This window comes from Zootermopsis nevadensis, unplaced genomic scaffold, assembly GCF_977971745.1.
Source record: "Zootermopsis nevadensis isolate Lab colony 2312 unplaced genomic scaffold, Znev_1.0 Znev_ptg000061l, whole genome shotgun sequence".
NCBI classification, from domain to species: domain Eukaryota; kingdom Metazoa; phylum Arthropoda; class Insecta; order Blattodea; family Termopsidae; genus Zootermopsis; species Zootermopsis nevadensis.
This window is the reverse complement of record NW_028259192.1, coordinates 14,321,041-14,345,830: the sequence shown is the minus strand read 5'-3', so window position 1 is coordinate 14,345,830 and position 24,790 is coordinate 14,321,041. Positions and strand designations below refer to the sequence as shown.

The following is a 24,790-nucleotide window of genomic DNA, read 5'->3' as shown; positions in this document are numbered from 1 at the left end:
ATCCTGAGTTGCACATATATGTTTTTGTATGTGTATATGTTGGTGGGAAAGAAAGGGACTGGAATGTATGTTTGTTAAATACTTTTTATTTAGCGCTTTTTACATTCCTTGGAGAATAGTTCATATTGTTTTAGTTGAATAAAGTTTTATCATGAGGATTGTTTTCAGGACAGCATATGAGTACTATATTTTAAACCGCTTGTTTTCAAATAGCTTATTAGAATTTGTACAATTGAGTTGAATAAGCACACATTGAAGTTATAGTGACTTTCAGATTGAAAAAGAGGTGGAACGGTTGACAATACGTACTCATAAGGAACTAGTTTTGTTGCATCGTGAGGGAGCTGATCAACCAAAGAACACAGTAGCCTGGCTAAACAACAGGAGTTGGGTCTCTACACATCATCATATACAGTGCAGCAAGAGAATGTTCATCAGGCGATCTCAATATAGAATAGTAAGTCATAAGGGTTACACTTTTAAAAAAATGTTTTAATTTTTTAAAGAGTTTATGCTTGAGCTGGGATAAATGAAATTCTCTCTTGGAGTACAAATACAATACAGATGTTAATTTTAGAAAATTATCTTTCATTTACAGAAATTAGTTAATTCATTTAAGTGTCTACATATTTTTCCAAGGACATTGAATCAGGGTCAGTTGTAATTTCTTTACCTCATTTCGTTTAAACTGTTTTTAAGCTTTATGGTGTTTTATTCCAAGATTTATGATGAATACTCATAAAATAGTTTGCCAATTTTTAGTGTAAATGCTTGTGTTTGCTCATAAATACACTTGCAATTTTGCAGTAGTTCAGACAGCTTGATGCCTCGACATTGAAGTGCCGTTCTATGATTATTTCTGATTTATCAGTGCCACTTCATTGAAACCAGTTAAATCCTGCTGATATTACTGTGAAGCACAGTCATTTGGACCATACATAAGCAATGAAAAATTGATGATAAAGGTTAAAAGAGAAAATAGTACCATATTCTATGAAAACTATCTGGAGTTAATGCTAATTTTCAAAACATGGATTGTTTACCCAATTTTTTTCATTTTTAAAATTGTTGTTGTATATGTACTGCTGTTATTTATTTCTTGTGTTAATATGTACTTTTATTTGTATTCTCTAATACAGAATGAATTATATATGAAAGTGCTCATGTGTGAACCAAATATCCACTCAGATTTCTCACGTTTGGCAAGATGGCTCAGTGGTATGTCTGTAGGACTGGTCCTTGGTGGGGGAGGTGCCAGAGGAGCTGCACATGTAGGCATGATTAAAGCTATTCAGGTATAATTACTTCACATATTTATATTGCTTATGTAAAAGAAACTTGGTTCAACTGATAAGTTCAGTAAAGTGAGGCAGGTATTAACCATTTATAAATTCAGCCATGCTTCAATCAACCTTATGAGTCATACTGTGTTGTTTACTTACATTAATCCAGAAGGAATGTTTTTTCAATGTAGACTACTTTTCAAGAAACATTTTAGTGAACTGACTGAGATAGGACTTAATGGCAGGCTTTTATATTATTTGTGTTAAATTTGTGGAACATTTATTACAGTCTCTGACTGTACTATTAACTGCAGTTATTTGCATGACAGTGTTTGACTTTACACTGCTCTATTCAGGAGGCTGGCATTCCTATTGACATGGTAGGTGGTGTGAGCATTGGTGCCTTCATGGGAGCATTATGGTGTGCAGAGAAAAATGTTACAACTATGACACAGAAAGCTCGTGAATGGTCAAAGGTTTGTTCATTTTCTTTGTATTTTTGTGTACAGTACCTTTAATTTGAAGTAGATGTAGTATTTTATTTCTTGCTCTTATTTATACTGGTATATTTATCTAAACCTAATTCTGTAATTTGTTTTAGATCAAGCTTTATAATTATAATGATATTGGTTAAGTAATCCCTGTGCTTAAGCACCGCACCATGGCAAAGGTAATTGTGGAATTAAAATCTCTCACATTCTTAACCCCAGAACTAGACATAGGTGAGTGGTCAGCTTAACCCTCTGTCCATTTCATACCTTAGGAAAGTGCTGCTTCATAGGAGACTACATGGATCCTAGAGCTAGTCTGATTTTTGTAGTGAAGATAGAAGTTCCTACCTCAGCTAGGAATCAAAACTTGGCCATTCAGCCTTAGCTAGTTATTGCATAGATTGATCAATCCCACTTTATTTAATTATGAATATATATATATATATATATATATATATATATATATATATATATATATATATTTTGTCATAATTAGGTGTGGTTAGGATAAATTGTGTTATTTTGAATGCCTGCCCACTGGAAGAAGTCCTACTTTTAAGAATTTTTAATTTTACAAAATTCTGGCACTGTCATTGGGTGAGATGTGCTTTCACCTTGCAATTAATGCCAGTTCTGACAACTTCAAGTGTGTGTGGTGCTGAAAATAGGTTTCAATTTTTAAGGAGAATAAGTTACATCATAATAATTACATTTTGGAGGAATGTGAATTTTCTTATTTATTTTATTTTTATTTTTTAAAGCTAGTAAGAATGGTGTTTAGAATGATTTTGGATAGGATGTATATTGCTGTCTTGATGGAATGCTAGCAAGAAGTTGTTAGATGGTCTTGGAAGGGTCAAGATAATCTTCTTGTGTTTGAATGGCTTTATATATACAAGTTGCTTGCCTTATCATTAATTGAAAGTTTATTATTGGGAAACTTTAGGTCAGTCTTCATTCTGAATATTTTGAGGATTTACCTAGAAGAAAAAAATAGTTTTTTTTGAATAAAAGGTTACAATCTGTCGTGTATCTAACTTAATAACAAATAGTAGGTTCATCAGCACAACTTAACTGCATTTAGGCCATCTTCATGCATCTGTTTAAAAGTGTCCATAGCTAACTAACTAACTAACGAGATGGCTTACCGAATCCGAAGGTTCATCACCAAATTAACCAAAGCCCTCCACCAAACCCTGTCCTGGGCCAACAAAATCCAGTCTCCTTCGACTGCTATCTCCGATATATCTCGCCTGACATTATCCTCCCATCTATGTCTAGGTCTCCCCAGCGGACTCTTCCCCTCAGGCTTCCCAACCAATACCTGGTGCACACCTCGTCCCATCCATGCGCGCTTCATGCCCCACCCATCTCATTCTTCTTGACTTTATCACCCTGACAATACTGGGGGAGGAGTACAGATTTTTAAGCTCATCATTATGCAGTTTTCTCCACGCCCCATCGTCTTCTCTCCTAGGCCCAAATATCCTCCTCAACACCCTATTCTCAAACACCTGTTAAAAGTATTCATAGAATATCAAAACTACATACTAACTACAATTTAATTTTGTGTTTTATGTATATTTTTTAACAGACACCTAAAGGACCAAAACTGTGGCATATGAGATATAAATATAGTTAAGTTGGTTGATGAACCTGCTTCCTATTATAACCTATGTAGGAAAAGATTTTGAAATATTGACAGGATGCAAAAATGTAGACTACCCATGGTGTTACAAAATTACAAACCTCATGGATTAGAAAAAAGACTTTTGGGTGATAAGGCCAGAATAGGTTAACAGTGACTTAACTTCTTCACTACTGGTTGGTGGTGAACGAAAAGCATCAGAAACTAAAGTGATCCTTATTTCTAGTTAGTAAGTTCTGCAAAAGTCAGAAGTGTTATAGAAATATAGATCTGAGAGAATGAGTCACACTATTTAAAAAAAAAAGTAACTGAGTTTTTATGAAAGTGTTAGACAAAGTGACATTGTTGAAAATTCACAACTAAATGTTCAACGATGTACTAACAGACATGTGTGATGGAAAGTTAAAGTTTCATTGTTCTTTTTTGCAAATATCTGACCAATAATGAGTGTGGAAGATGCAGTAAGGAGTACAGTTTATTCTTGGTGGCAGCCTTGTTGCTTACTAATTGAGTGTATTTTTAATTCGCATAATTGTTCGGTATTGTAACATTCTATTTATGTGTCACAGAAATTAACTCAGTGGTGGCGTCAGCTCCTGGATTTGACTTATCCTATAACATCAATGTTTTCTGGAAGGGATTTCAATCAAACTATCTTCAGCACATTTGGGGATACACACATTGAAGATCTATGGCTCCCTTATTTCACAGTAACCACAGACATTACAGCCAGCTCCATGCGTGTCCATACTCATGGTAAGTGAAATGAACATTGATTTCGTTTGTGTTTAATTTTTACTTTGTTGCTGATATTTAACATTCATTTTTCAAAAGAATTTTATTAAATGTTTTGAATTATTGGTTCTGTATTCTCTTAATGGGCCTATGAAAGAATTTTTCTGCTCTTTGAAGGTGAATATAATATTTAGAGATGTATGTGAATAAAGTGTGCCATAGTTTATATTGGTAATTCCATTGAAAACATTGATTCCAGAATTATAGAGAGATGTATGTGTGTTGTGGAAACAATTGCTCTTCATAGAAACAGTGAACCTTTTCATACATTTTAAAGGAGGGAGTTACAAGTTTTCTTGATATGAAGACTTGCAATTAACTTCTAAAAAGTGGTTTCAATATCACATGATAGTCTAATTGTCCAGCTGTTTTTTCCATGATGGTTAATTGTATCATCATATTGTTTGTTATTGCAACTATCATGTGGATGTGACAGAGGAAGTTTCAGAAAAATAAAAAGAAAAAGAAAAGAAAAGAAAGAAAGAAAGAAAGAAAGAGTCGAAACAAGTACTGTATATTTATTTTTGCTGTTAATGCAGCTTTCACCACATGCACAAAACCATGTTTGAAATGTGATTTGGTGGGTCTATGTTGTTAGCTGGTGTGAATAAGATGATGAAATCCTTTGATTAATACCTGGTTTTCTTGAGGTGTGTGTGTGCACTCACATGCATGTGTATCCTTTGCTAATATTATAAATGAGGAAAATATAAGTCTAGGTGAAGAAAATAACATCTTGCTGCTTCAGGGAAGGGATATGTTTTGTGTCGGTGAGATAAAAGTATTTGCATATCTTTTGTTGTATTGGTGTCTTTCAATATGAGACCAACAATTTTGGAATCAAGTGTTTACTTTGCTACAGCAGAACTTAATTTTGATTATTATTAATATTTATTTTTAATCTATCTAAGATTATAATTTGGTCATTTGTAAATAACTTACTGAAATTTTTTGATTCTAATATTACTAAGAGATGAACATAATACAACATTACTTACTTACAAATTAAAGTGTTATAGGAAGATGGCTGTCTTCAGAGGAGCTTATAGACTCTATCTTCTGGCATCCACATGTTTGAGGCAGTAAACTGCTCTGAAATGTCAGTCAATACCTACTAGACCACACTGTGCAACATCCCAGTAGACAGCCATCTTCATACTTTTTTGCTGTGAGAACATCATCTTATTCAGTGTTCTGCTTTGATCATATGAAATTACTTACATTTTTTTACAGATAAATTTAAACAAACTTACGTATTCTCCAAATAAAATGTGAGGTGCTGCAAGATTCCATTTTGGTATCAGCAGTATGTTAAATGTACATCTTCTCCTTCTTATTCTTCTTCTTATAGCGTTATAACCCTGTGTGGGTCTTAGATTGTTCAATGAATTTTTTTCCATTCTGTCCTATCATTCACAATTCTTCTCCATCCCCTTACTCCCATCGTCCTCACATCCTCTTCCACGTCGTCTATCCATTGTTTCCGTGGTCTCCCTCTCATCCTTCTTCCCATCGGTCTCCATTCCATCACTCTTCTAGTTACCCTGTTTCCTTCCATTCTTGCAACATGGCCAAGCAAGGCTAACCTTTTGCTTTTGATCAGCCTCACAATATCTGCTCCCTGTATGATACAATCTAGTTCATGATTCATCCTAATTCTCCAGGAGCCATCACTATTCTGTATTGGACCATAGATTTTCCGTAATATTTTGTGTTCAAATATTCTAAGTTGTTGCTCATCAAAGCTAGTTAATGTCCAGGCTTCACATCCATATGTGACTACTGGTCTTATCAGAACTTTATAGATTCTCAGTTTAAGTTCCTCCCCAGTATTTTAGACTTCATTAAATTCTGGTAGGCATAACATCTATTACCATTCACAATACGTGCTTTAATTTCATTAGTTACTGAATTTATAGTATTAATCTCCGGACCCAGGTAATTAAAATTCTGCACATGTTCAAAATTATAATGTCCTATTCTCAATTTATTTGTGACATTTCTTGCTGCTCTTGTAACTTTCATATATTTTGTTTTCAATTAATTTATTTTTAGCCCCCTTAATTGTGTTTCTTCTATCAATTTTAATACTGTTTCTTCCAGTGCAGCTTTATTTCTGCTAATAATAGCTATATCATCTGCATACACACTCACTTGTATTGATTTTATGCCTATATGTCCTGAGATCTCAATATTCCGAATAGATGCTTCCAGCGTCAGGTTAAAAAGCATTGTTGAGAGAGCATCTCCTTGTCTAACTCCCATATTGACATTAAATGGTTTAGTTAGCTCATCTTCTACTCTTACTACTGCCTTGGAGTCTTTCAACATTGCTCTAATGAACCTGACGTATTTAGATGGTATCCCTAATAGGAGAATATCGCTTAACATTTGGTCCCTATTGAGACTATCAAATGCTTGTCTGAAGTCCACATATAAATTATGTAAGTCGATATTATATTCATAGGCTTTCTCTTGAATCTGTCTCAATACAAATATCTGGTCTATTGTTGATCTATCTGCTCTAAAGCCACACTGATACTCTCCTAACACGTCTTCTACATATACAACCAATCTATTATATAGAATACTTGACAAGATTTTATATATTACATTCAGAAGTGTAATTCCTCTATAATTGGTACACTCCATTTTATCTCCTTTTTTATGTATAGGTTGTATTACTCCTAGGGTCCATTCTTCTGGAATCTTTTCTTCTTTCCAGATTAACAATATCAGAATATGTATTCTCTCCCATAACTTGACTCCCCCTTTTTTTAGTAGTTCAGCAGTAATCCCATCACTTCCGGGTGCTTTACCATTTTTCAGACATTTGATTACTTTTTGTACTTCTTCGAACATAGGATCTTCAGTATAATTATCCACAGTATAATATGTCGGCTGCTCTGTCTCAATTATATTTCCGGTCAGGATACCACTAAAATACTCTTTCCATCTATTAACAATATCACGGTTTTCTGTCAATAAATTTCCTTGACTATCTTTACATGCTACAGCTTTAGGTCTGTATTCTTGTGTTACTTCTTTAAGCTCCTTATGAAATTTTCTACTTTCATTTCTACGATGGTGTTCTATCATACTGTCGATCTTTCTTTCTACATATTCTAGTGGCCAATATCCGTTTTTCATTATAAAGATTTCTATTAGCTCTCGTATTTCGTTGTAAACATTTCATTCTAGCTTGCTTCTTCTGTTCCATGACCGATCTACATTCATCATCATACCAATCTTCATTTCTTGATCATCTTGTCTCTCCAACAGTTATGTGTGCTGTATTTAAAATGGCATTCTTTATGCAGTTCCATTCATCTTCAATATTAGGCCCTTTTTCAATCTTTTGTAATTCTAAGTTTAAATTATATTGATACTCCTGTACTGTGCCACTATCTTCTAATTTGTCTACATTCCATCTTTTAATTCTTTCCATTTTCCCTTTCATAACCATAGATATTTTTTGCTTCATTCTAAACTCAACTAAATAATGGTCCGAATCAGAATTTGCCCCTCGGAATGTGCGCACATTTTCCACATCTGTCGCCCATCTCCTAGATACCAATATATGATCTATTTGATTAAAATTATTTGTTCCAGGTATTTTACAAGTACCCTTATGAATATCTTTCCTTGGGAAGTATGTGCTCATGACCCTTAAATTATTTGCAGCTGCAAATTGTGCTACCCTTAGGCCATTATTATTAGTTTCTTCATGTAGACTATTCCTTCCAAATAGTTTGACATAGCCTTCTTTCCCAAGCTTCGCATTATAATCACCAAGTACTATTATCATGTCATGTTTCAAAATTTTATCACATACAGACTGCAATTCATCATAAAAACCATCTACTGCCACCTCTTCTGTCCCCTCGATTGGTGCATAGACATTAACAAGGGCTATATTATGGAATTTCCCTTTTACTCTAAGTGTACATATTCTTTCACTTACTGGCGTAAAGGCCAGCACAGCCTTACGCACTTGTCTGGTAACAATAAATCCTACTCCACATTCTCCTTGTCTATCGTCTTTCCCAGAATAATATATGGAGAATTTTGCCTTATTAATTACTCCCTTACTTTTCCATCTAATTTCTTGTATAGCTACAATTTCCATTCTATATTTTATAATTTCATCAGCTATACCATTCATCGCTCCTACTTGTAACAGAGTGTGCACATTCCACGTTCCAGTATTTAGTACCATATTTTTATCCTTGTTCCTTGCTAATGTTCGTCTTCGTGAGGACAGTCCGATTTCATTCATCAAATTATTCTCAACTTTATTCTTTTTTACAAGGCTGGGTTGTTAGCCCTGCGCTCAACCCCCAACCTGGAGGACCAGGGACTCTTCTGTCTGGGTTACCATACCATAGCCAGAAAGACTCAGTTTTGAGGCGCTGGGTACTCACCCTCATTCCCTCTCCTTGAGGGTAGGATTTGATGGTTGTGCTGAAAAATTATCAGCTTGAGCACTTTTCTAGATTTATTGAGGTAGTCAGTCCGGCACTGGCGTCCTCCTAGAAGCTCACCAACCATCCATTCACTCTCCTCCTTTATCCGGGCTTGGGACAGGCACTGTGACATATCAAGATACATCACAGAGGCAGAGTTTGTTAAATGTACATGTAAAAGCATGATATGGATCTTGATCTCCATTCACATGTCATACTCTGTGACAGTATAGTTGCAGATGCAAATTGACCATGTTAATTATCATTTTACATTTTTATATACTGAACACAACAGCTGTGTTCACACGACCTTGCTACTGGACCATATCCTGTGCCAGCTGCGCCCAATCTACACACTCATACTCTGTTTCAAATACTTTTTAAAATTGTCTTCCAATCTCTGTCTAACTCTCTCAAGTAATGCATTCCCTTGAAGATTTTGGATTAAATCTAGAATATATGATATTTTGCTGTAATTTTCTTGGCATGTTTAGTTTTATGGATATTGATAAATTACATGCGTGTGTTACTTTTTACAGGATGTCTATTTGTTGTGTATTGCTACAGAAATATCAGATAATTGTGGTGTTAACATAGCTATGCTGGGTATATTCATGTGTCATGCTCCTCTTCATCCCATTTCCAGCTGCCTAATGCAGTACTCTGAGATTTTGGCATTCACACTTGGACAAAATTTGCCCTATCTTTGCATGGATGCAAGTTTCTTGATGGTAATGGATAATAAATATTTGCAAGTATATTTTTGCATGAAGTGGCTGTTAAAGAGTGCAGAATGCATTATTTCTCATAAACATTCTTTATTTTATTAATTTATTAGGCCTGACAATGTAATACATTTGTGTTTATGCTGTTCTTCTCAAACTATCTGCTTTATAACATGTTACTGCTACAATGTTCATGCAAAGGTATTCATTTTGTCTAATTGTACACTCCTTCCCTGAGAACATCCTGCTTCCTTGCTTACTTAAATTCTCATTGCTGCTTAGCAGATTTTACTTGTCTTTCAGTTATTAAATAAACAAAAAGAACAAATATGCTTGTGATTGGTTACCTGTCATGGTTGTATGTTAAATTTATATTAAAACTGTCTTCATGTGTGCAGCTATATAAATATATAATCCGTTTTTCTAGACTAACTTTATGTTTTGTGTCATACAGACTACATTAAGAACATGAAATTTTACTTGGATATGTTATCCATATACTAATTACATATTTCTAATAATGACACTGAAGTGACATGCAACATTTACTTTAATGTAGTGTTGTTTTCACATTCTTTAATTAAATACTTCTAACATTAATATGAACAGTATTCTTACTTCTATGCGATTTGAAGTGTAAGAAATTGTCTTAAATTTATGTATGATTTGAAATTGTCATAGCAGTGTGAGTTTAGATTGTGAATTTCTGGGCTGTTGCTCCATGTAGTCTTGCTTTATACTGACATTCTGAAGGAACATGCTGGTTGATCTTAACAATTCAGGTGAGAAAAGGTGGAATATTGATGAGGTACAGGAGTGGGTAGAGGATTATGCCAAGGAGCACGTGAACATTGGCCAATTAGCCCTGGGAAGGGAAGGCAATATGGAGTTGATCTTGACCAGTAAGAGTGTGGAGCAAGAAAGTGACCTTTTCAGGGCTACCAGATAAGACTGGTCAAGAGAAGTGGCCCTTTTCAAGTCCCTCAGAAAATGTTATTTCAAGAGTAAGTATGTGTCGTGTCCTGAAAATATTCTGTGGTTCTCTCAGGATGTGGAAAAAGGCTTCTGCTTAGGGAGAACCTCTCTGCTCATATTTGGATGGACTTGATTTCTTTTGCTTCCCTGATGATTCTATCTATGCATGTGGATTTCTTGGACAGGGTTCTTGTGTCATTTAGCAGGATACAGTGGCTCATGTTGATGTACTGTCTAGCTGTGATTGACTTTTCTGGACAATAGAGCTGGATGTGGCAGTTGTATACTTTGGCTTTTTTTCAACAGAACAGCTAGTTTGTCCGAAGTAAACCATGTTTGGACTAGCGTAGCCTTAATAAAGGAAACTTGTTGGGATGCCTACCATCTTTGAGTGCTTAGAGAACATCCTTCAACCACTAATTACTCGGCTTGTAACATCTGGACAGGCAATGAACAATATTCAGTGACCGCCATCCATACATCATAACATAGTATATGTATACATTGAACTCCAGCCGCAAAAACCTACAGACAGAAATCATAACTGAGTGTTTACATGTGCTATAAAATTTTGGTTAAGCAGTCTGTCACATGTCTGTGGCTTACTTCTTTTTTTTATTCAGGAGAGTGTGTTAATAGTGAAATATCCAAAAAAGTAGATTCATAAAAGTACTGGGAATTTTGATCTTTACATTACAAGTATTATTTGCAGTGTCTAGTATGAAATTTTATGTATCATACATATTACTTTCTTTGTTAATCATCTCTTAAATTATTGTATCAGTATCTGTATACTTTTCTAGCTTTATAGTATTATAAAGTGAGTTTCCTTGTGGGCGCAGCATTTTCGGTAAGGATTTTGTTTTTGGTTCTACTATTAAAATTGTACTTGTCTAATATTAGTTGTTAAATATGCTTCTTGTAGATAGATAAATATTGACTGTAATATGTAATTTTAATTAGTTTGATTTCATTTATTGTTTTGTTCATTATGGCAATTTTTATAATTAGAAAACATTTTATTTGAGCATCATGTAGAGATTGGATTATATTGTACTAATACAGACTGAATCGAAATCATTTAACAACTTGTAATAAAGAGCCAGTACCAGATTTAATAAAATTCTTAAGTAGCTCTGAAGGTAATACTTTTGGAAGGACAGGCACACTTCACCCCTGTGTTTAGTTCATACACATTGTGCAGTGAAAACAAAAGAATGAACACTTTCTTGGAATCTATTAAATGTCAACATTTCTTTTACTGAAACACTGCCAGACTGAGAGTGCATGTTTTTGTGTTTGTCTTCTGTAATGCTGCAACTTATTGTAATTTTTTATTTAAGTTTGAAGTTCTAAAGAGTGTGGTTGGAACCATCCCTAGGGTGAAGCAGGAGGGATGTTTGTCCAGGTCCCCATGCAGCAACATAACAAAATATGCAATACTTCTTGTGCACTGTTCTAGCTTTGAGGGTGGCAGAGTTGTATATTATTTCTTTGCATTCTAATTCCTGGGCCATTTCATGGTGAATTTAAGTGTCTAGTTGTCTGGCTATCTTTGTATTTGAAATATATAGTTGTTCAGCTGTTTGTGTTCCTGTTTCAAATATCTACTTGTCTAGCTGGCTGTGTTTCTGTCATTCATCATTGTCATATATGTCTTAATTGCCTTAGGCTCTGGAAATCTATGTTTGCCACTTAACACAATATTAGAAAGGCATAACACTGTTATCCATAAAGTTAACCAAACTTTCAGGGTTCCACATAGGTTGATTTGCCCCAGCCTTGAATCACTCTAGGGATGACACTGAATACAAATACTTATTTTGCAATGAGCTTAATCCCTGAAAGGTGAGTTGGGTGTGGACTAACTCATCTATGTACTTCTCATGTTTGTTATATGAAGCCAGCTGTAAAATTGTTATGTTGCATGGTGTGGGTTATGGTGTATGTAATAAATATATAGTACAATCATTAATCCTGCGAGTTCTGTGTAAGTATACAATTTTATTTTGGATGGTATTGGTTTATGCCTGCTTACTAATTTTGTTGGTTCAGGATCGTGGCCAGTGGTAGGCTTTGGTATTGTCGGTGTTGGACCTGCAGGTTCTGCTACCAGGGAGTTAGTTAGTTACTAATTTAGTCTCTCTAGTGATTCTTATTTTCTTTGCATGTTTCTTGTCCACAAACCTTTTTGTTTTCAATATGATAATGAAAAGATAAACAAATAAGGTATCTTTTTTTGCTGTATTACTCATTGTTACAGTAAGATGAGGTGTGATTGGGTACTTATTGCCATGTACATTGAATTTTCAGATTGCAGACATTGTTTTAATTTTCCTCAAGTTATCACTGACGTAAGTCTCAGAACTGTCAGTACTTTCCAGATAAAAAGGAGGAATAATGTCCTATGGAATTTATACTGAACTCTGTCCTTCCAAATGGGTTTTGATAATGGCAAATTACAATCTGGATTACTGAGTTTTTGGATTTTGTCCAGTGATTGAGGTTAGCTCTTTCAAACAGATACAAAGTCCAAAAATTAAATAATCCAATCTGTTCTCTCTGTGTAACACAATGCCATGATTCTGAGCCACATAACCCACCTCACATTCTCAACATTAATTTTCGCAGATTCTTCTTGGTCTTTCAAGTGGTGACACCTTTCTGAGGGACAGTTTTATTACTGAATATCGTATGTTAAAAATTGTTACACATTCCTGTAATTTTGGTGAGGAATTAACAAATCATGTGTACTGATGAACTGAACTTGGAGTTTCTCAACATTTGACAAATTTGCGTGTCATCGTACACTGCTACATTTCATGTATACATGTTTTAAGGAGCATTTGTAGGTTTAACGAGATATCAGAATACAATTTAAAAAGTTCCTTTAATAACTGGTTTGGATTTGAATCCTGTTCTTTCAATAGGTTAATATACACAAATATTAGCTAATTATTAGATGTTTATAGTTTGTCATTGAAATCCATGAGACTTAACCTCAGACTTTTTCATGAGGACATTTAAAACTATAAAAATGTTGCATGAAAAATAAAAAAAAATAAAATTCAGGAAGCTTATTTTTTCCATATTAAGAGGCCTGTAAAATATATCACTAACACTGATGTAGTCATGACTTCATTACAAATTACAGATTTTATTAAAATAGGTAATTATCATATTTTTGTTTATGTGTTTTCCTTGCTGTAATTAAATCAGTTTCAGGAGACTTCCATGAGATGTGGCATACACCCTAACTTCCATATACAAAGGATGCGTTTTTTTAAGTTTGTGTCATTTAAGTCTGGGTTTATAAATGTGAAAGGATCTAATAAAAATGATGCTGTATTTTAGATTACTTAATGGAAGTGCATTAATGTGACCAATCAGTCTTATTGCATGAAATTTTTATAAGGGAAGCATTACATTTTCTAGCATGTGCATGTTGTATGAGGGTTGAGGTGTGTCACTGCATTGCCACAAGGAATTTTTGCTGAAGGCTTTAGGAAAGACTTCCTTCATGCATGGGTCATGGCCTGTCTCCCCTGAAACTAAAACTTATGTGTGAAATTACTTTTTGTGATGCAATCTACAAGGAATTAGTTACAAATAAAATTGAATCTATATATGGAGCGAAACAAGGTTGTATTCTTCCTTATTTCTCATTGAAGATGGTTGTCTTACGGTAAATATTGACCAATATTTCAGAGGTACTCCTCCATCATCAGGGCAAATCATCATCATACTGATGATGGAGGCAGTCAACACTTCTGAAATGTCAGTCAGTATCTACCAGACTACAGATCACAACATCTGAGAAGACAGACAACTTCTTACTTGTCACCATGAGAACCTTAATTTTATTTATTTTTCATTGTTATGGGTAAGATGGCATTTGTGAAGATAAATCAAAACAAAAGGGAAAAGATTAAACAGCGGTAAGATAAACAGTTTCAAGGTGGATGAAGATGATATTCAGTGTGTGGAAGAATTTACGTACCAAGGCAGTGTGGTTACAGAAGATGGATTAGATCCAAAGATATTAAAAGTTGTTTAAAGAGCAAATTTAATTTATGTCCAGTTGTAGCCAGTTTGGTGAGTAACCTTGTAAGTTAAGAATTTTTAATAACTGTTCTTTTATGCAGCTGTGAAATATGAAAGACAAGCCAAACCATGTAACATAAATTACAGATATTTGTAAACCATTGGTTTAGAACAATTTTTAAATGTGAGATGGCCAGAAGCGATCACCAACCAAATATTGGGGGGGGGGGGGGCAGAAGGGATTGCAGTGGAAATTAGAAGAAGAAAGTGGAAAATGATTAAGCATATATTAGGGGAGCAAAAGGGAGTGCTAGAAAGGGAATCCCTGAACAAGAAGCTTCAAGGGATTTTAAGTAGAAGACCAAGAACAACCTTGAAGAGAATGCTTGAAATGGAATCTCTAAAAGAAGACAAAACATTGAATGAAGTTAATCTGTCTTAAAGTAGGGCTGTTGGCAGCACATATTCTTCCAAGGAGTAAAAAGATGGATGTGTGATATTTTAGTTTTACTCTTTTCAGAAAATTCAATTAACAAAAGTTACATATTTTTAATTATCTATTACCATACATGATTGCAGGATGCTACAGTAAGTGGCACTAGTGTCACTCCCACCTTACAAGTTTATGCAACTGCTGTGTTGTTATTACAGTTTGTACAAAATTAAGAAGTATGAGGCTTGGCTGGCGTCCATTGGCATAATGTTCATATCAAGTTTTGTGTAAATCTGTGCTATGGTTCTTAAGTTGAGACATGGACACACATTCACTCCTGTAGGCAATCGTTATACACATGTCTTGCAAAGATTGAATTTTCACCATATTTAGTATTAAAGAAGACAGATTCATAAAAGTTCTATATTTTCATCTTTTCCCATGCTGTTTCCATACCATTTCTTTGGATTGTGATCTTTTGCAAATGTTGACAAATTGCTACAGATATGAAAGTTCAAATAAAAATGTTCATTTTCATCACAAGATCTGAATAATTTTTAGACATTATGTGATGTGGTGGGTGTAGATTTACATATATTTTATCTTGTATAAGAACTTTGGAACCATGGTTTGATAGTAGTGATATCTACTGCACTATTGTATTTGGTAGTCGTCAGGTCTCGTAATTTCCAAATCTCTTACAGGCTCATTGTGGCGGTATATACGAGCATCAATGTCACTGTCAGGCTACATGCCACCATTGTGTGATCCAACTGATGGACATCTTTTGTTGGATGGTGGATATGTCAACAATCTACCAGGTAAACCAATCACAAGCTATTATATTATTGTACTGTGTGCTTAGACTGGTTTGGTTGAGTTGTCACTTGGTGCATAAATGATACTGATATTGTATGAAAGAATGACGTATATTGTTTGAAGTCATTCCCAACCACTTCTACCCTGTGTTTTTAACCTCATTTATTATGTTCTCTGTGTATCATTTCAGTGTATCAGATTTCTTGGTTTGTTACATACTGATACATTCTGTTTATTAAATAGTTCATGTTTGCTTTCTTCTTCTTACTATCTTCAATTTGTGACTCTGTCATGTATTTTGCATGCCTTTTTTGAGTGGTGTTCAATTTTAAAAAAAATTATCCATATATCTTAATAAACCATAGGTTCACAATTTTAAATATTATGTCTCCTGGCAATTAATCTCTGAAAATTAACAATAAGAACATTGCCTCTTTCTCTTTTGGTGTTGTACTTTAACCACTTCTTCACCTTGCATATGACTTTTTCTGGTGAAAAAGTAACTGTAATCTATATGGTTTGGTTTGTGTATGTAAGAGGATGTGTTATTTAGTTGTGGGATTATGTACTTGCATGTTTCTTTAGTTTTTCTCTAATAAATCTTGATTACTGGACAAGAAATCCCAGACAGGACCCATTCCTTCCCACGTTTAATTCTGATCCCTCCTTTTGTTGCTTCGATTTAAAAGTATCTCTGCAGGTTCATTGTGGTGTTATGTGCGCTCCAGTATGACGATAGCAGGGATATTTCCACCCTTCTGTGATCCTAGAGATGGACATTTACTCGTAGATGGTTGCTATGTCAACAACGTGCCAGGTAAATGCACTGTGTGACATAAAAGAAATGTATGACTCTTTTTATGATTAAACAGCTGTTTCCTACTGTATTTTTATTCATTATCACCATAAGTAAGTCTATAGTATTTCTTTAAGCACATTTTCAAATAAAAGTTGTGAAAATTCACCTAGTAGCTTCATCCTGTATGTCTGTCTACATGTAACAACTTAATAATGGCTGGATGGTTTCTCGTTAAAGACAAAATGGGTAAGTTTTATTAATATTTCAACTTACGTTACAATCCGACAACAGTGAACTCTTTATGTGGAAACCTGCATGTGTTTATGATGAATGACCTTGGCCCTAGCTCCAAGGCCATTGGTCACTAGTCTAGGTAAGTGAAAATCTGTGATCTTTGATTTAATGGCATACAATACAAAGCCTGAAGATTGCATATTTCATATAACATGTTCAAGAAACTATACAATACTGCATCTGGTGTCCATATAAGCTCATAGCAAATCTATTTAAAACATTAAATTGTTTATTATATAAAAAGGCCTAAGTGACAGAGACTAGCTCTTTCTAAGGGACCCTACAGAGTAGGTACCTCTCACCTGAAGACGGCGACAGAACCAGCCTCCGAAACGTCGTGAATTTTAAAAACAGACGATGGAAAAAGTCCAGACAACAAATAGTTTTTAAGTGTAAACTACCATCGTCAAAATCCTTTATAACTGAATAAAAAGGCCTGTTTTATGAAATGAAAATGATTCTTTGTAGGGAGTCTAATCCCTTTGTGCCTGTGTGTGTCTTGTTGTGAGTGTGATTAATTGATCAGTAACTGGTGGTATGGCTTAATATAATCTATAAATTCCAGTGTGATGATATGCTTTGCAAGGCAGCAAGTTTCAGTTCTCTTGCTAATTCAAGACAGTAGCAAAAATAATTACATGTTTGAGGATAAAGAAAACAAATGACCTGTTACAATAGTGGGAAAGTAGCATAAAAATTAAGAATTAAATCTTGTTACATGCCACTAAATAGATGTCTCTTAGACAGGAAATATTTTAAGCTGGATATAAATTCATTACTAGTATGAAAAAGATTTTCAGACCAAAATTAATGTTTGCAAATGGCATATCTTCCTCCCAGCCTTGATTGCAATTTGTAGAAAACTATTATTACTTTTTGTAACTTCACACATTAATAAAATTGTAATATTTCCAACAGCGGATGTGATGCGAAGCCATGGAGCAAAGCACATCCTTGCAATTGATGTTGGTTCCCAGGATGACACGGACCTTACCAACTATGGTGACTGTCTGTCAGGCTGGTGGTTGCTTTGGAAACGCTGGAATCCATTTGCATCACCTGTAAAAGTACCTAACCTGCCTGATATTCAGTCTCGACTTGCATATGTATCCTGTGTCCGTCAGTTAGAGGTGAATAAATGGGGAATTATATTTAATCTTTAGCTCACTTTTGTTCATCTTGGATGTGAGGTTCACACAGTGGTGAAGATGCTGATTGTAGTCGTAAGGGTTGTGTTGTTATGTTGTCTTGCAATTGCTTACCGACATTTTGGAAGTTCATTGGTATCCATTTACAAGACTGCACATTATCACAACTCAGAATACAAGTGAAATCAACAACAAATTAGTTTAGTGCCATGGTCATTCCACGTTATGTAATAAAAAGTCTTACATACAAGATTAATGCATATATTTTATTAAGGATTGTGGATTCATCAGTTTGTACAGTATTTACAGTCTTCTGAACAAAGCTTTTCTGATGCCATTACCATTACAGCTGGCAGGACTGATGCATGCAATTTAGAGTGAAGTATGTAACCCATATAAACACCAGTAACCTTTATTAGTTATACAGCACAATATACTCATAATCCAGCTCATTGTACATTGCAGTAGCACACTCCTAAACCTGGAGTTAATGCTTGTCCAGCAGCCGAAGAGTACAGGGGATTAAATCCCAAATTAATTTCCTCAACAAAATTATTGAGTGATTTTTCTTGTAGTTCTCATCAGTCCCTTCAGACAAATGGGTAAGATCACTACTGTCCACATATTCCCAGTTTATCATTTATAATCATCTTCCCATTTGAAGATGTATAATCCATGCAATTGAAAAAGTGTTCATTAACCTAAGAATTAAATGAGCATTATAAAATGTTATAATACTGCATGTGATTTTCTTTGTTTTGCTATCATCAGATGTCATGATATCATTTATATCTCTTATTGGACCTGTGTCCATTCTCAATATAAATTACATAATATTTATTAAAATGTGTGTAAAATTGATAATATTGAATTAAATTTTATTTCTTATGTGAGCAAGTTAAAATTGCTAAAGACATCTAGCATTTCATGTATTCATTGTTCAGAAAAAACATACTGTCTTCTGTCTGGTGAGATGATGATATGAAGTAATCGAGAGTTGTGAATTTCTGCTTTGTTTCTTCCACAGGAAGTAAAGAATAGTGATTACTGTGAATATATCAGACCACCAATTGACAAATATAAGACATTGCAGTTTGGCAGTTTTGATGAAATCAAGGTATGTGTCCATTTTTACAACTTATTATGAAGCACCCATTGTACAGGGGAATCTTACCCTGCACATGCCATTATTGTACCAACTACCAAGCAGGTTTGTAGTCTAAATGAACTTCCTTATTGTGTGCATATTTTGTAATCAATCTAACACACACAAAAACATCTCCATAATATAATTTGCTTATCAGCTGTCACAGCATGCAGTTACCAGTATATAATTTAATTTTAAATTTATCAGTAATGGGTTAAGAACTTTTTGAAGCTGCTTTTGTTTATTTATTTCATTGGTCCTTGTTGTATGGGTAAGGTAAACTGTAATAACTACCTTATGTAGCTCTTAATCTCAAATTTTAACTTTTGTGTTCATTATTCAAGTTTATGTAAAGTTCAGTGACTGGGACTCTCATATCCCATCATCCATACCTCTCAGATAAAATTACACCTATCTTCTTACACAGCACTGGTTTAGTTTCAGCCTCTGTTTTTATTCTCAGCCACAATTATCATGAATTAATACTGATATGTAATCGTACATTCAGCTAGCAGAGGGCAGAAACAGCTTTTATAGGTATAGCAGTCTGTGACTCCCTTCTCACACAATAAAGAGGAGACACTATAAATCAATGGGATGGGGGCCCAACAGAGAATAAAATGAGGGTTTTATAATATGGGAATCCCACAAAAGAGGAAGAAAGGTGACTAATGTAAAATGTGTACACAGTGTGTGATTTTAACTGGTTAATTATAAGTATCAAATGGATGTGACTTCCTAATTTCTACTGGGAAATCTTGGTGGTGTTTTGTGCCATCATTTAAAAATTCTCTAAGGGCGTTAAAATAGGGATATGGTACTTGCTATTGGATAGATGCACACTCCACAAGAACCACAGCACCATACATCTTGTTCACACTTCGCATGAAATGTGTGGGAGAGTGAGAGTGATGTGGAAACTTCCTACATGTGGTTAAAAAGGAAACCTAACAAGAATATGACACCGTGTACCTGGAAGTGTAAAATAAAAGTACAAGGCCATGGTATCTGTTACAGTAGACTATTTTTGAACAAATGAAAACTTTTGTTCCACAGGAGGTTGGGTATAACCATGGGAAGACATACTTTGCAGGACTGCTCAAGGCTGGCCTGCTGCCCATTTTCAAACCAGAACAAGGAAAGTCATATCACCCACATGAGTCATCTTGCTATACTTTCACTGATCTAGCACAGATGGTATGCAAGGTGGCTCGCAATCAGTACATGGATGAGTCAGGTGAGTACTTGGGAATTAGAAGTACTCTTTTATTAATTGCATTGATTTTGAAATAAATTATTCATCCAATCTCAGAACCAAAATATATAAGATGAAGATAATATTAAAATGGATTTTGGGAAACAGGATGTCAGGTTGTGGACTTGATTGACTGGCTCAGGATTTGGACCAGTGGTGGGCTTATGTAAACATGGGAATGAATTTCCAGGTTCCATAAAGGACAGAAATTTGTGACTACCTGAGTGGCTGTTAGCTTCTCAAAGATGACTCTAGTCCATGAGTTATTTAGTTGAAGATATAATTAATACAATGTTCATTCTACAGGAGAATATAGTTTTGTCATGTAATAAACATTTGAAGATTTCTGTCTTCTGGGTTGTTGCGCCGTGTGGTCTGGTCTATGCTAACCAACATTTCAGAGGTCATACTGCCTCTGTCATCATCGCCCTGATGACGGAGGCAGTATGACCTCTGAAACATTGGTTAGCATCGACCAGACTACACGGCGCAATAACCCAGAAGACAGAAATCTTCATACTCACCGCTGTGAAAACCTCAAATCTTACATAATAAACATTTGTTAGTCTGTTGGTAATGCTTGTGGTTTTATGTAGATCAGTCAGGAGCATTTGATAGTAGCAATTCTTATTATTGCCCACTGAGATCAAGTTTACTTTTAGTCTCAATTTATGTGATGGCCTCTTACCTAGGAACATGTAAACACCTAGTCTTGTGATCTTCATCATTTGCTGTAATCATATTTGTACTACTTATACAGTTTTGTTTATAAAATTGTTATATGGCATCATTATAAAACAAATAGTTATATAGTATATACAGTAGGAAGGAAGGATTAAAAATTTAGTTCCAGCAGCATATATTGGATCAATGTTTTTTACCCCCAGATTCAGAGGAGGAGTATGAAGCTGATGAAGAAGATGCTCAAGAAGTGGGGTATGTTTCAGAGCCAGCAGTGGGAGTGTCCGATGTGAGTTTATCATTTTTATTGCACTTTTTTTAGGAGTTCCGTATTGGACCCTGTTCCGAACCAGATGAATCCAGTCAACAGTCTCACACCTAAATTCCTTCCTTCTGTCTATGTCTAGGTATTACCTTCTAATTTTATAATCATACTTTTTCTTAATTTCTCTCCCATTATTCTGCAGTGTAAAAAATATTTTTGTACAGGGTACCTTCAAAACTGTTTGTTAAACAGGTATTTTTCATTCATAAAAGTCATGAGTGGGACTTGACTTACTCCAAAAGCCAAATCACTACCATTGTGACATGTAGACTTCTATTTTTGTTATATTTAATAATATTCCAAATATTAGTATTCTTTTCAATGTATAAAATATGGAAGAGGTCACCTGCATATGGAAAAGCTTTCATTTCTGTGTTACCTTTATTATGAAGAGAAGTGACTAAGTTTCTGTTCTTACAAAGTAGTTATGATATTTATATTAAAAGTAGATGTGTGATTCTTATATTTCAGAATGAAAAAACTTCAGTGCACAGAAGACGAGTAGGGGGATCCCTGTCTCTGTCAGAAAATGAGCTGGAGTCAGAGAGTGTATACACCACAAAACATAGCAGAAACAACATTAGTTAGTGGATATGAATTGCATTCATCATGATAATCCATGTTTACACAAAATACACATGCCTTTGTAATTAATAACAGAGCTGAAATAGATGTCAGTTTGTACATATTCTGGGATAATATTTTTTCTTAGGTTTAAGCACTTTTCTTATAAAACAGTTAATTTAGAGCACTGTAGTGCTGTCTCAAAGCAGAATTTGCAAGCATAGAATAATTAGATTGTCTTTATGTGAAAGTACAAAATGGTGATGAAGACAGTTGAGAAAGAGAATGCACATCCATTCTGGTATGCTACCAATACTGCATGGTGCAACATTTTGATCATTAAGCTGATTATTTTAATCGCTTAATGCTATGAAAAGACTATTCTAGAAAGCTGCTGAATTCCTCACTTCAACAGTTGATTATGATGATATTGATATGTTAGTTCTAATCAAAGTATTGTACAACATTCAGTAGTTGAGAAATCAAAGTGAGTTTTAATAATATTTTTACTGTACCAGGTGCTGGAAATAAACCAGTACCACATTTCTTCTTGCCATGTTTTGCTCAAAAATATAAATTAATATAATTCCAATCACTTAAAAATTCCTTCTGTGATTGTTATCATTTGTGTTTAATGAAATGGCCATTTAAAAGGCATGGTCATCCGCATTATATTCAGAAGGAGCTCTTTTTTCTTTCTCAGGCTGACAAATTTGCATAAAGAATGACATGCAATGAGGAAGACAGTGTTATCTCAAACAGCAGTGCTACACACCTGATGAAGAAAACACTGGCTGGGACCTTAGGTCACAGCTAGAGTGTGAGGTTTGGACCATAGCACTGAAATATATTTAATTTAAGTTATTTTGAAAAAGACATTATTTTGATTATTTGAAATTATCAGCAAAACTGTAAAAGACCAGCACATAATAAAAAAATTATGAATCTTCAAATTTAAGGAATACATTGTCCACTGAGAAACCTTAGGTTAATGTGGATCCAGTTTATGGGACATATTTACTGTCTCCACCTTCAAGACAAAGTCTATGTGCTTCATCACACAGAAACAGGGTCCTCATTAACACTGAACTGCCATGAAAGCATGAAATCTATAGCAAAGCTTTGTTGGTATTATTACTGAGGGTTGTACACAGAAACCCCTATGTGTGATATGCTGCTTATTTCTAGTCAGTAAGATGATACATGACTGAGAGCTGCATTTGTATGAAGAGAAATTATGTACATTTAATTATGGGAAGTATATTGTAATTTAATATCAGTTCACATTTTGGTTACTATCAGCAGTGTAAATGAGAACTCTAAGTTTACGCAATGAAACTGGTTTATATTATATATCTTTTAATTATACATCTTTTTACTGGTTTAACATTAAATTGTGCAATATGTAGAAAATATATCTGAAATGAAAGTACAGTTACATCTCAATGAACAATCAGTAAATTAAATTAAAACTGGAAACTGCTGTAACATTTGTTGCCATATTAAAATTGAGAGCTCAGAATTTATAGATTACAAAATGAATAGTAAATTGCATGAATGACATTTACAGACTTCACCAAAACTATGAATATAGCAAATGGTGTAGTACCCTCATAATTTTTATTTGAAGAGTTTGCTTTGCATTAGTTTCTTTGTACATGTATGTCTAAGAGGAATGTATATTTTTCATATTTTATCAGTGTCTCAGGGTTAATATAAAATAATAGAGGTACAACAGTGTGTTTGAGTTTAGCTATAGTATTCTAATGAGCGACACTGTTGGATTATCCTCATGTACATTGACATGTAGTTTTCTCATCTCTATTGCAACATGTATATTAATTATGGACATTGTGCATTTTGTATAATTGTCTCTGAAGCTCGGAATGCCAAGAAATTTGAGAAATGAGAGTAACTGAATGTAACAGAAATGACATGATCTCCTAAACTTTTTTTTTTTGTATGGTATCATTATTTTTATGTACATTATGTGTGTGTGTATATATAAACTCCAATCATGTATAAATCTGAACAAATGAACTGTATCTTTGAATTATGCAAATTTATGGCAATTAGTAGCATATGTTATGAATAAAATTCCATATTTCAAATATTTTTTTGTACCTGTGCAGCAACTGTTTTAATTTTACCTGTGGCACAATATGATACAAAAAAGTGGTACATTTCTGTCTGGGTGAATATTATGTCGTCCTTTCAAGTTGTAATTCAGGTATATGGTAAAAAATGTGTTTAATAATTTGATAATAAATGAACAGAAATGCTGTGCCAAAGACAGTGTATCGTGGATATAGAGATATACAGTTAAGTCATAAAAATAAAGATAATGGTTACCACCCAATGAGGCTTATTGCTGTGGTGTCTTAATTTATTTAACAGTGGTTCCTGCAACTGTGGAAGTTATGTAGAGTGAATGTTCAGTGCCTTTAAATTTTTCATGTTATGCAGTCTTTGTTATCCTTTCATGCTCTTCATGTGGAAATATAGAGCTATTGTAATGAGTTGTGCATTAACTCATGAAGAGCAAGTTACTGGTTTGATTTTATAGTTTTGTAAAAGCATTGTAATAAAGTAGTTATGTTCAGATATGAAGGTATGGAATAAGAAGGTGAAGGGGAAAAAAAGAAAGAAAGGAACAAATGGCTCCAGTAGCATGAAATAGAGACTGGTGTTTTTCTAGTAAGAACATGTAACAGTTGCGTGGAACTACAAAATATAAACATATCTGAAGGCATTGAGCATTCATTCTGTATAGCATTCAATGGTTGGATGACACTGAATGAATTTGGTAGGGTCTGGAAAGCAAGAACCATGGCCCATTTTAGGTATTATCCCATAGTTGCATGCGGAAAATCATGAATGACCTGTCAGGAAGTCTCT

General features: G+C 34.3%; 1 protein-coding gene across 7 annotated transcripts in view; it reads left to right on the top strand.

Annotated features, from left to right (window-relative positions):
* Positions 1 to 24,251, top strand: part of sws (patatin like phospholipase domain containing sws) — a 39,944-nt gene extending 15,693 nt beyond the window's left edge. For 2 of the 7 annotated variants that reach the window (XM_022078455.2, XM_022078444.2), the window contains exons 18-28: positions 275 to 457; positions 1,140 to 1,295; positions 1,640 to 1,759; positions 3,992 to 4,178; positions 15,565 to 15,681; positions 16,380 to 16,496; positions 17,691 to 17,902; positions 18,948 to 19,037; positions 20,124 to 20,304; positions 21,210 to 21,292; positions 21,800 to 24,251. In XM_022078455.2, the coding sequence (XP_021934147.1) occupies positions 275 to 457; positions 1,140 to 1,295; positions 1,640 to 1,759; positions 3,992 to 4,178; positions 15,565 to 15,681; positions 16,380 to 16,496; positions 17,691 to 17,902; positions 18,948 to 19,037; positions 20,124 to 20,304; positions 21,210 to 21,292; positions 21,800 to 21,916 (1,563 nt within the window). In that variant the 3' untranslated portion in view covers positions 21,917 to 24,251. Of the gene's footprint in view, positions 1 to 274; positions 458 to 1,139; positions 1,296 to 1,639; positions 1,760 to 3,991; positions 4,179 to 10,190; positions 10,413 to 15,564; positions 15,682 to 16,379; positions 16,497 to 17,690; positions 17,903 to 18,947; positions 19,038 to 20,123; positions 20,305 to 21,209; positions 21,293 to 21,799 lie in introns of those variants that run through there. The other 5 variants (XM_022078492.2, XM_022078471.2, XM_022078482.2 and 2 more) reach the window with 3 other exon arrangements.
* Positions 24,252 to 24,790: the final 539 nt, after the last annotated feature.